General features: G+C 41.7%; 1 protein-coding gene across 1 annotated transcript in view; it reads left to right on the top strand.

Annotated features, from left to right (window-relative positions):
- Nucleotides 1–13,516, top strand: part of kiaa0930 — a gene marked incomplete at its 3' end in the record, with an annotated part of 84,351 nt that overhangs the window by 58,273 nt on the left and 12,562 nt on the right. Inside the window, exons 3-4 of the mRNA XM_080754629.1 lie at nucleotides 10,790–10,894; nucleotides 13,140–13,217. Coding sequence (XP_080610755.1) covers nucleotides 10,790–10,894; nucleotides 13,140–13,217 — 183 coding nt within the window. The remainder of the gene's footprint in view (nucleotides 1–10,789; nucleotides 10,895–13,139; nucleotides 13,218–13,516) is intronic.

Below are 13,516 nucleotides of genomic sequence, written 5' to 3'. Positions count from 1 at the left end.
GAGGAGCTGCATAGCGGAGGGAGAGGTTCCGAAAAGTCTGCAAAGAATGCTATAGGCGAGCGTAGGCTATATGCTGGCCGCATATACAAGTGTAAATGAGCCTGCCTACCAGAGTAGGCTATTGTTATGCAAAGCAGACAGGTAGGGGATCGAAGTGTTGACCGAGCCGTCGAGCCGTCACACAACTTGACGACGTGCGTGCACGCGCGTGTGCGTGCGTGCATGTCGGGCGCGCGTGTGTACAGCTTGATAATAATAAGTGTGGGCTCGCCGAGCCCAACCGAGCCCACGGCATCTCACCCCTGTGTGTGTGTGTGCGTGTGTGCGTGCGTGTGTGTGTTACTACTTGTGAGAGCAAAAGAAGTATAGTAATAATAATAATAATAACTTTACAAAGTGCTGAACAACAATAAAACATAGCATACAGGTTTCAAAAAATGCAATAAAACACATTTAGTCAAATAAAAAGGAGATCAAGGAACGTCGGTCTCAGTGCAAATAAGAATTAGAGAAACAGCCTTTCTGAGGACCTTTTTCCTAATCCTCACAAGATTTTTTTCTTTTTCTTTTTTTTGTAAAATAATAATAATGGTAATAAGATTTTAGAGTTTGATTTACAATTGAGAAAAGATTCAGGTTATTTTCAAAGCTTTCCTAAAATGTGTCCTCACAAGTATTGTGATATAAACATGTGTGTGTGCGTGCGTGCGTGCGTGCGTGCGTGCGTGTTACAAGCAAGGTTTCACACCACTCAGAAAAGCATTAAGAGCTTGCAAACGGTTGCCATGGTAACATGAGGGCACATGCGTGCGTTGCTTCCAGAAGTGTCTCTCACACAAAGATGACAAAGATTACTATCACGACCAAGCCTTGGAAGTGAAGAGTCATGTTGAGAGAGTGAGACGGGAGCTGATAGCTCCTTGGTGCAGTGGGAGCACTGGAGAGTTCATCGAAAATATATCCACGACTTTCCAACGCCCCATAGTGCATTGCGCAGACACTGTACCGAGCTTCCGGCACCGCAGCCGAGTGTGATTTACAAGCTCACAATGGTTGCATCTGCGACGCGACATGAGCTTGTATGTCTGCTGTTAAACCGGAAGTGTGGTCCAAACAGGTCCAAATAATCTCCAGTAAACTCCCGCGGAAACAGGTGGATAGAAACTGAATTAACGGTTTTTAGATTGGCTATTTGCACTATAGTGTATTCCTTTGTTTTGTAATTGTTAGCAATCATAATTGAAGCAAAGGTTTTAAATAATCATAACATTTGATTTGAAGTCATATCGCCCAGCCATAGAAGCTCATACACACAAAAAGAAAAACACATTACAGCTGGAAGTTTTACATGGAGAGCAGAAGCTGAGATGGTGAAGTAGAGCAGTGTTTCTCAACCACTGTGCCTGGGGACCTTGGTGTGCCCCTGAGAAGGGTCAAGTGTGCCCCTTGAAACTGCTTGAAAGCCAGTATTGTATTATTTATCATTTTAAAAATGATTTAAACTAGTGAAAACAGCCGATCTACAACAGAGGCGTTGTGTGCGTGTAGATCTGCTGTTTTCACTACTGTTGTGTGACAGCCTTGTATGATGAAACAGGGCTTTACTTTGCGAAGAAACATACAAATTTGAAACTTGGAGATACAAGGTTTCTTCCCGACACTGCCGACAGTGACGATATTTACACCCCTGTATTATGTTGGTGTGCCCATGGATTATTGGGACATGAAAAGTGTAGAAAAAAGCGAGATACAGGCGTGGACAGATCCGATGGATGGATGGTGGTGTCAAACTGTGCGACCAGTACAATCAGTGCAAAGAAAAGACAAGTGACAATGTCAACAGTGCAATCACTGACTACAATAACCCTAACCTAAAGTGTCATTTGAAGTCAGAGTCCTTGGTACTTAATATCTTTTATTCCAAGTCATATGACAGTTGACCTAGCAGAGCGACCGGTGCCATCTCACTGTTTCGACATCCCATTAGTCCTGAATTAGGTGATTGCTAACCTGGTGAATGCTAACCCTAAACCTAACCAACGTAGGACTAATGAGATGTCGGACTTCTAGGCAGTCCCCGAGCAACCGACATGTGTCTCTTCTTTGTATATACTTACTGTTTGGTTAGACTTTTTTTTGTTCTTTCATTTTTTTTTCTTTACATATCTACTGCATAGTACTGTGTTCTATTCGTCTGTCATTCAATGTTATATGAGATACTTAAATGGTTCCCTGTGGAAATAAGCTTAGTCTTTTCATGGATCTCCTTTTAGTAGACCTTGTACCAGTGAACTGTACCGTCATGAAACTGTACCATTTCCTATGCAAACTTCTAATAAAGTCTTCAATCAATCAATCAATCTTGTTGTAAATCCCCATAACTACAAGCACAAGGGACATGCCAAGTTTTATACAGTTACACCCTGGGTGAATATATTGTTTAAGGGTGTTAAGGGAGTGCATTGCACTTGGGTGGTGCAGTAGTAAAGTACCTGTCCTACCTAGGGATGTCACCGAATAATCGATTTTCGAATATTCGTTATATTAATCAATATTCGATTTTAATATTTCATAATCGAAAATCGAAAAAAAAAAAAAACTTTTTTTTTTTTTTTTTAATACCATTTTTTGGCTTAGTTAGTTAGTTTCAACCAAAATATAGAATATAGGCTAACAATAGTATTAATGATAATAGTAAATGGCCATTGATTTATTATTCACACCAGCACCAACTGTAAACTGTGTAGACAGAGTGAAGGAGCACAGCAGAGTGGCAGCTGCCTGCTACACACTCCCCTCCCCCCCTGTCTCAGACACAGGTGTGATTGATTCAGGCTTGATTGTTTGGTACTGGTGGCCATCATCAAAGAAAAGGGAAAACAGCGTCCTCTGTATTGTAAAGCATCACAGAATCTGTTCTTGAGAGATTAGGTGAACAGTACACTGGCACACTAAAAAGAAAGATGAAGAGTAGTAGTTAGGCTACCAATTACCTGAAGAGCCATGTTGTACATATGTAAATGTGCATTGAAATCCAGTAAAAAAAAAAAGAAAAACAGAAGAAAAAAAAATGTTTTTTTTTTTTTTTTTAATAAAAAAATAATAATAATAATTAATTATCGATTTTCGAATAATATTCGATTATTGCTATAGAATAATCGATTTTGATAAAGGTCCATTTTTGACATCCCTACCACAGGGGAGGGAAGCTGGGGCAATAGCGACCCCTACAGTCTGGGGTGGGTGTTGAACAGGCAAATGAGGTACAACAGCAGTGATGACACAGGAATGCAGGAATGTGTGGGGAGGCAGTGTTGTTTTTGACAGCAAATTTTGATTTTGTTTTAGTCATAGTCTTTTGAATAAAATGTCTTTTAGTTTTAGTCATAATTTAGTCACCTGAAAAGTTTTAGTTTTAGTCTAATTTTAGTCGACTAAATATCATAAGATGTTAGGCGACTAAATCTACAGTTGATTTAGTCAACTGAAATGTATTTTGGCTGGCCTTGATGACATTGTAATGGCTGATTTATGGCCGCATTGTGAGCTTGTAGATCTGCTATTTTCAACACGCAACACCTGAGAGCAACCAAACATAAAATGACTCTCTTCTCCACTAGTCCTTCCCTAACGTTTTAGCCTAGTTTTTATTTTGTTGACGAAATTGTCAATATATTTAGTCTTAGTTTTAGTCATCACAGCATACTTTTTATTTCGTTTTTATTTCGTTTTCGTTGGTGAAAAAAACACAGTCGACAAACATCTTTCGTCATAGTTTTAGTCGACAAAATCAACAGTGTGGGGAGGGTTAATTGGCAACGACTAAATTGGGAGAAAAAAAGGGCAAAAGAAAAGAATTGGCTACTCAAAAAAAGAAGTGTATACGTTAATAGGCATCGCATCACGTGTGGCAGAGCAAGTCCCCCCATCTCCTCCCTTCCTTGGGTTACCGTGGATACAGAGCACAATTCCTCGGCCAGGTCAGCATTAATTAGTTGCCTCTAACGATGTGTCTCCCTCTCTGCTCGTTAATGCTGCTCGTTAATGAAACGCATGATGAGAGCAAAACACAGTGCTCCGAGAGCCATCCTATCCATCTGCAGTGATCTGGTGTAATATACTGCATGTGTGGGTACATGCACCGTTTTGTCAGGGCAGAAATCTCGTAAGCAAGTTTAAAATTAACATAAAATGTTTTTTTTTCTTCTTTTTTTTGTAAATTAATGCCCTACTACGTCATACAAAAGTGTTGCACAAGAGTATAGTGAAAATAGCAGATCTACAAGCACACAACGCCTTGCATATTCTGTGCTATATTCTCTGCTATTTTCTGCTATATTCTTGTAGATCGTCTGTTTTAAATATTTTTTTTTAAATAAAAAGGAAGGTATTGGACATACAAGGTTTCCACCTGACAACTACGGTATGTTCTGTATGTGCGTGCGTGTGTGTGTGTGTGTGTGTATGAATTATATTTCTTCCTGTAAATTAATGCCCTACTTCATCATACAACAGTGTTGCATAAAACTAGCAAAAATAGACAACCTACAAGCTCACAATGCATCACATCACAACCTGCTGTGAGTTTGCAGATTGGTTATATTTGCTATATGAATGTGATGTGATGTGAGAGTGTGGATCAGCCTACTTCCATAAAACTTCCATAAAATCCTAATATACCGTACTGTGTGTGTGTTTGTGTATACCGTATATATATATACATATATATATATATATATATATATATATATATATATATATATGCAATTTCTTCCAACTTGGGACTCCTGAATCGCTGCCTCCTATCGAGCATCATCAGTGTCTTGAGCCCTGCAGCGTTGTTAGAAACATTTTTTTTCTCTAAATGTTTTTTATCCCACGGTTTTTGCAACACATTTTTCTCACCCGGTGACTACCTAACCTGTAGTCCTGGTTTCCGCTCTCCCCCTGCCGCGCCAGGGGACATTGGGGAGCACCCGGCTGGCTAGGGGGAGGTAGTATAGAAACCAGGACTACTGCATGTTTTTGTGTGAGGGCCTATGCCCAAGGAGACACGGGGAGAACATGCAAACTCACCACAGAAAGGCCCTATCGCCAACCCCACCTAGGGTGTGGGTGCTGATGACGCGGGTGAAGGAACACGCCCCCAGCACCCACAGCTTCCCCCGGCGGGAATCGAACCCAGGACCTTCGAGCTGTGAGGCGAAGTGCTAACCACTGCACCACCATGCCCCCGTTAGAAACATTTTGAAAGTGAAAGCTTTGTGACTAATTAATAACTACATCGGATCAGGGTTAGGTCCCCGAACGCAGGTCTTTCGTTTTTTTTCTTTTTTCTTTTTTCTGAACAGTAACGGTTTTGGACACACAAGGTTTCCATCCGACAGCGCCGACATGTGCATTGTTACTGTATGTGTGCGCTATAAATCCTGGCAGAGAGCCACAGAGTGCTGTACCAACAGAGTCAAGGTCATTACTTTGTGCTTTTGCCCCGAAGCAATGTCATCATGCTTTGTCCTCTCAACTAACACTGTCGGGCAGAAACCTTGTATCTCCATATTCCAAAAAATAAGTATTAACAAGAGCTTGTGACTAAAATAATACATACAGTCATACAAGGTTTCCCCCCGACAGTGAGGACACACAGGCTCATTGTAAATATTGTGTCTTTATTTGAGAAACACGTAGTTGTACTTTTTGAAGCGATCGATTTTCATTTTGAATAAATATCAGCACAGCAGGGGTGAATCAATACACAGTAAAATCCTCAGTGTTCAAGGCGCTGTTCAGTAAGCTATTTTGGAATCCGTAGTAGGAGATGCAAGAGGAAGGAGCGCTTGTTTTCGCTGATGACGAAGGAGGTTCACCAGCGTCGGCTGGTTAGCTACTCACCAGCGTCAGGGTTACTGAGGTTAGGGTTAGGGTTAGGTTTAGGCATAGAGGCCACTTTTCCTATTTTAAAACCTTTTTTTGGGGTCCCACTAGCACTTTCTATCCTCACAAATTCCCATTTCTGACCATTGTGTCTTTCTCTGTTTTTGGCAAGGCTGAGGTTTCACGGGTTAAAATTTTTTGGACCCCAAAAAAATGTAGTAGGCATGATGGCAATCGCGAAATTGCATGTTTAACCCCCATAGCAACCCCATCTTTCAAACATGGCAGCCATGTTTGTTTACATTTTAAGAAAACATAATGGCTGCTAGTTCATGAATGCCTGAACGGATTTCCATTCGGATTTTTTTGTTTGAAAGCTGTGAGCAATGTGCACACACGTGGTGCATGATCTAGGCATGGACATGACATGATCAGTGCTCTATTCAGGAGTCGTAATTTAGCCTCAAACCTTTTGAAAAACGTTTTTTTTGGGACATAAACAATATGACATAAATACTTTTTAAATGCATGGTGTATCACCTTTAACATTCACCAGTGTCGGCAGGTTAGCTACTCACCAGCGTCGGCAAGTTAGCTACTCACCGGCGTCGGCAAGTTAGCTACTCACCAGCGTCGGCAGGTTAGCTACTCACCAGCGTCGGCAGGTTAGCTACTCACCAGCGTCGGCAGGTTAGCTACTCACCAGCGTCGGCAAGTTAGCTACTCACCAGCGTCGGCAGGTTAGCTACTCACCAGCGTCGGTAGGTTAGCTACTCACCAGCGTCGGCAGGTTAGTATTTCACCAGCGTCGGCAGGTTAGCTACTCACCAGCGTCGGCAGGTTAGCTACTCACCAGCGTCGGCAGGTTAGCTACTCACCAGCGTCGGCAGGTTAGCTACTCACCAGCGTCGGCAGGTTAGCTACTCACCAGCGTCGGCAAGTTAGCTACTCACCAGCGTCGGCAGGTTAGTATTTCACCAGGTTAACATTCACCGGCGTCCCCAAGTTAATTGAAAATAATGGGTTTGACGTGCGCCGTCCGCTGCGTGAGAAAATCACTTAAAGGGGGACCCTTAAGTGATTTTTTCTTTGTCTGGTTAAAAACAATACAAAATGTGTTAAAAGTTAAATCTTTACAGTCTGGTAGTAATCATTGCTTTAGAGTGTTTGTTCAGTAACAGGGTTCTCTTCATCTCTCCAGCTCGCTCTATAAACAGAAAATGTATTTCAGGTCAGTATACCAATTCTTCCAATGTTCCCTTTCCAAATTTGTTTCTTCTTTTAACTGTTGATCCTGTAACCCTGTTATCTCTTCCGATTGGATGAAATTGGGATCCTGACCTGAAAATGTTTTTTCAGACCCCTGTTACTGATAAACACTATAGCAATGATTGCAGTTAAGATATGGATGAACAACAGCTTCCTGCTCCTGAACTCAGCCAAATCAGAAATGCTACTGGTCGGTCCAGTCAAACACACACATCTGTACAATAACCTAACTCTAAATCTGGATGGCTGTTCAATAAACCATAAACCAACTATCAGAAACTTAGGAGTAGTATTCGACCCATCACTATCCTTCACACACCACATAAAAAGTATCACAAAATCTGCCTTCTTCCACCTACGCAACTTAGCTAGAATCCGCCCAATACTATCACTCCCAGACGCTGAAACCCTGGTCCACGCATTCATCACATCTAGACTAGATTACTGTAACGCACTTTTCTCTGGACTACCATTAACAGCAACAAATGGCCTTAGGCTTGTTCAAAACGCTGCAGCCAAAGTACTAACCAGGAAAAGGAAATATGACCATATCACACCAACACTCATAGCACTTCACTGGCTACCAATACAGGCCAGAGCCGACTTCAAGGTCCTGCTCCTGACCTTCAAAGCCCTACACGTACTCTCCCCATCCTATATGTCGGACTTAATACAACCTTACATCCCAGGAAGACCACTACGGTCCCAGGACGCTGGTCAGCTCACAGTAACAACACCCAATAAAGTAACCGTCGGGGGCAGAGCATTTACACACCGTGCCCCCCACCTCTGGAATGCTCTCCCTCAAGCTGTCAGGGATGCTGACTCCCTAGACATTTTTAAATCCAAGTTAAAAACCCATCTCGCTCTCATTGCCATGACCAAATCCTACTACCCCATGGTTTTTAACACTGTGTTGCTCTATTTCTATATGATCTCTTTGTCCTGTTTTTGTTGTTTTTCAAAATTGACTGTTTTTTGTTGTTGTTGTATTTCACATTTGACTGTTTTTATTTTCTTTGAAATTGTGTGTTGTATTGCCCTGTTGTGAAGTGCACAGAGCCCCCTCGGGGTGATTTTGTACTATAAATAAAAATAAACTGAAACTGAAACTGCTATCAGAATATATAGATATTTAACACCCCAAAATGTATTACCATCGTTTATCTTTTTTGTAACACTAGAACATTCATCTGAAACCAAATGAACCCTTATGGGTCCATTCATAATATTTTACTTATTGCCAGTGGTGTGTTCTAGAATATTTTTGAGAGCATAGTATCAGCATACTATAATCTACGATCCGTGGCTATTCCTGTGGCCAGCGCATACGCAGTGCATAATGCCTATATCAGATACGCTACTTTGAAAGGTTTGCAAGGGCATACGCTTTTTCTACATTTTTTCTTCACAGCATACGGCGTAGACCCAAGTATCAGGTAGAACACAGCACTGCGTATTGCCATGGGGTGGAAAACCAAATTGGTTTCCACCCCATGATGATACGTAAACTACAGCAGGGGTCTACAACAGGGGGTCCGCGACCCCTAGGGGGTCCGCGGAGGTACTGCAGGGGGTCCGCGAAATTATTGCTTTTAAAAAAAAAAAAAAAGATTTCAAAAAATGTTTTTTTTTTATTTATTTTTTTATTTTTCACATTTATGTTAAAAAATAAATCATGATTCTATCCATTTTGAATAGCTTGAATACATGATTACTATGCAATTGACAGATTGTTGATATTATTGACATTGGTTCTCAGTTAATAAGTAGTATGTTTAGAAATGGTAGTGGTACGGCCCACCCTGCTCGCTGTAACTTGTACATGTTTAAAATAAAAAATGTTGTAGCCCCGACCCCCCCACCCTACGAGGTGGTAGGGGGTCCCTGCTCCATCTCCCCATCAGTTTGGGGGTCCCCGGCCTGAAAACGTTGAAGACCCCTGAACTACAGAATATGAATGGAAGTGGGTTTCAGCTGAGTACTTACTTCCCAAGCTAGTAGCTGCTGTGCCACATGCATTGCTGACTGCCTTAAAACAATACTTGTACGCAAATAAACAAGGCTCAGAGTAAGACGATTTTGCTACTTTAGAGCCTGACAGCTCCAGATGTATAATATTTTACTTATTTTTGAAGCGGTGAAAGCCGCTTCCAAGGGGTGGCTTTGTGTGTCCCGTTCATTTCCATATATGGTCATATTAGTCCAGAATGAACAGGTTTTATCTGTCCCGTACATGTGTGTCCCGTTCATGTCCATATATGGTCATTTCAGTCCAGAATGAACAGGTTTTATCTGTCCCGTACGTCCAGAATATGTGTGTAACGTCCGTCCCGGTCTGATGATTGGATGATAAAAAATGTCCAACGAGACCATACTTTGAGCATTGGTCAAGCTTCACATGACAATTCGGCCCTCCAGATAAAATCATTCATTCATTCAGAATTGGAAGAATGTATAGAGTTCATAGCTCTAGAACACATAGAATAAAAGTTCACCGCTTCACTTCGAACCGAGGTTTGATTTTTATGTACATGATTAGACTTTGTAACCCAGACTCTCAGAATCCCTCCCCAGTCAAAGTTAGGAGTTTGAATGAATGTAGAATTATGTGCAGGATGTAATGTGTATATAGATGTGAGGGGACTTAAAGGTCTTATGACATCAAAGGTCTACATGAAGAATCACGGCGCAGGAGAGAGTGCCTTGTTTGTTCTATTTAAATGCTAATGCATCACGAATCACAGCAACTGTACATGATGTGCTGTTGTCAAAAGGATGCTGGGAAATAGGAAGGGTTTAGAGAGAGAGAGAGAGAGAGCGAGATGCTGGAGAGGGAAGTAGAGGAGACAGAGAGTAGGGCTGCAACAACTATCGATTCATTTTAGCACTTATCCTATCAATCACTTTTTCGATTAATCAAATAATTTAGTAGCACATTATTTTTTTAACCATTTATTTTACATTTGAATATATCAATGTCAATAGATTTTTTTTTTCTTTTTTGTAATTGACTAATTCGATTAGTTTGATTAAACACATAAGCCCTACATTTTGCAGACGGAGCCCTGGGTGGTCCTCGGACCTGACGTTGGGAAGCAGTGATCTAAAAGGTTAATAAAACACTCAGCACATAGGACACAGTCCTATCCAGGTGGTCCTTAGTACAGTGGTTCTCAACCTTTTCTCAAAATTATTTTGGGGGGTCCCCAGATGATTAGCTGAATGTGCAACATTGTTTTCTCACTTAACAGTAAACAAACCAACATAAAGTTTAATTGTATAAAGTGTACAGTACAGGTATATACACATTTCTAAAGTGACAATTTAAGGACTTTTTAATTAATACCTCTAAAATGAAAAATTAAACATTGGCCAAATTGACAAATATTAGAAGCAGAAATTGTGAAAATAACCGATCTACAGCCAAACAGAAATTTAATTTTTTATTCATGTTCAATGCCAAAAACACAATTAAATCCTTAATCACAATTATCTGTGTGACAATTATTCGTCAGTTAAAATGTCATTCTAGCCCTACACAATAGCTACTGTGAGATGTGAATGGCAGTGCTTGTTGTGTGTTTGCTGTGCTGTGTGGGACTCAGGTGGAGGTTGACGTTGTGTGTTTGTTGTGCTGTCTCAGGTGGAGGTGGAGGTGTACAGGAGAGATTCCAAGAAGCTGCCGGGTCTGGGAGACCCTGACATCGACTGGGAGGAGAGTGTCTACCTGAACCTCATTCTACAGAAGGTACTGGGTGCACACACACAGACGTTTGTCTTACTCACTTTGCGGAGAGGAGATGTCCATTTTACCTACTGGACTGCACGGTCAGGACCTGGACCAATCAGTGACGTCTTGATTGGGGCCAGATCAATTCAAACCATGACTAGTCAGATCTGGCCTAGAATATCACCTGATTTCAACCAACATAAATCCTGCCCACGAAAACGGACGTCCTGGATTAATCAGAGGGTACTCTGAGCTAACGCGGACAGTTAATGTTGGCAGATGGGCGGACCCGGAGAATCTCTCCGGGAGTCTCCGGCCAATAGCATGTGTTCTCCTCCCCCCACCCCCCTCTGCTCAGCGCAGAGAACGCTGCTGCGTCATGATGTCAACAAATTCGGTGCGACGCCTCTGATTGGTTAGGGAAATTCTACACTTCCTACAACAGTGATTTTAACGCGATCACCCAGGCTTTATTTTTCTACCGATCGCCAAATAAAGGCTGGGTTTCCGAGGCTAATCAGAGAGGATCCGATCGAGGCCAGATACAAATCATAACTAGTCAGATATGTCCCTGAATATAACTTACATGCTCATATTTCAATTAACATTACAAATAATAACAACTAGTAAGACGCCTCAGGGCGACAAGCAACCTCGCCCTAAAGGGCGAGGTCGCGCCACAGTGATGTGGACATCAGGGATGTGGACATAAAAGGGATTTGTTCCCCTGGCATCAGGGATCTCTCTAAAAGGGCATCATTAATATTGATGACATCAGGGAACTCCATATATGGGCATAAAAGGGATTCTGTTAGTGTGACATCACAGTGAAGCCAGAGTGTGATGTCAGAGCGGCTAACCCATTCTGGTAGAGTGGTTCCCCTGACATCACAGTGACATCAGAGCAAGATGTCAGAGCGGCAAACCCATAGACCGTAAAAATGTGTACACGTCCAGACAGACGGACAAGCTGTGATGTTTCTCATAAACTGTGACCTTCGGTCGCAAATAATCCTGTCAAACTAAAAAGTCCATATTACGTCCTGGTAATGACATCAAGATCATCCCCATAATGTCATCATGACGTCATTTAGCTTGCAGGGCAAGTACACACACTGCTCTGATTATTAGTCCCCCCACGAGGTTACACGTCTCCATTCCGACCTGTCTCCTTTCCGACATCTAACCCTATCTCTAACCCTAACCCTAAACCTAACCTCTATGGAAGTGTTACCACTCCGACAATAAGAAGTCAATGTCGGAATGGAGACATGTCGGAATGGAGAGCACCCCCTCTTGGCCAATATAGTCAATATAGAAATTAATTATAAGAAAAACAATAACAACGAGCACAGGTCTCCACCAGGCCACACAAATCGGCCTGTTATAGCGCCACCATGAGGCTGATTTAAAAAATGTGGGGCAGAGGTTCTGAATTAGCATCCAGGGAGTGTGTGTGCTCAGTTTGGCAGCGATCGGGCCAACGGCGCCGGAGATTAGCTGGTAACAACCAGGCCACACAAATCGGCCTGTTATAGCGCCACCATGAGGCTGATTTGAAAAATGTGGGGCAGAGGTTCTAGATTGGCATCCAGGGAGTGTGTGTGCTCAGTTTGGCAGCGATCGGGCCAACGGTGACTGAGATTAGCTGTTCACAAACTGCGAGGACGCACGCACGGACGGACGCACGGACGCACGGACGGACGGACGGACAGAGGGGAAAACATACTCTCCCTCAGCCTTCGGCTGGTGGAGACAATTAAAATAAAATATATATATATATATATATATCCTCAAAACGATTATTTGAATACTCGATTATTCTAACCAATCCCTAATTACAATTAATTGAATCTATTTCATGAAGGATTTTACTTGATTATTAGAACAAAATACATTTTTTCTTGATAACTGCTAATTTTAGGTTGTTTTTTATGTCTGCAGAATATTAAGCCACCGATTCAAGAATTGTTCCCTTTACTTCATGCTTTTTCATTTTTCATAAGCCCAACTCAAACCTGAAACCTTTCCAGTTGTACTTACTCCTTACTCTAACAAGTGGATGGATGGATGGATGGATGGATGGATGGATGGATGGATGGATGTGTAGACAGACAGACAGACAGACAGACAGACAGACAGACAGACAGACAGACAGACAGATATATTTGATACTGTAGGTAGATTAGATTGATTGATTGATTGATTGATTGATTGATTGATTGATTGATTGATTGATTGTAAACACACTGCTGTTTTCCAGCTGGACTATGTGGTGACCTGTGCTGTCTGCACACGCTCAGATGCTGGAGACATACACATACACAAGAAGAAATGTCAGGTAAAAAAAAAACTAAAATTAAAAACAGTTTTACTAAGAATAGAGGGTGGTTAATGATGTGAGATGCTGCCATACAACACTCTAATTAGCTGGTTTCAGGCCTGATGTATTGAGTTGCAGTGTTAAACAGCTCATGGAGCAAGATCTTTTATTTTTATCACTTAATTATACTTAGTTTTATGACATCGCACAGCAAAAACAGCAAATCTTCTGTCTCACAACGCTTTGTGTGAGCTTGGAGATGAGCCGTATGCGTAGCAGAGACATACAGACAAATGGAATCAATAATAAATAAGTGT

Source organism: Nannobrachium achirus (genome assembly GCF_963921795.1).
Source record: "Nannobrachium achirus genome assembly, chromosome: 23".
NCBI classification, from domain to species: Eukaryota; Metazoa; Chordata; class Actinopteri; order Myctophiformes; family Myctophidae; genus Nannobrachium; species Nannobrachium achirus.
This window is presented reverse-complemented; position numbering and strand designations above follow the sequence as displayed.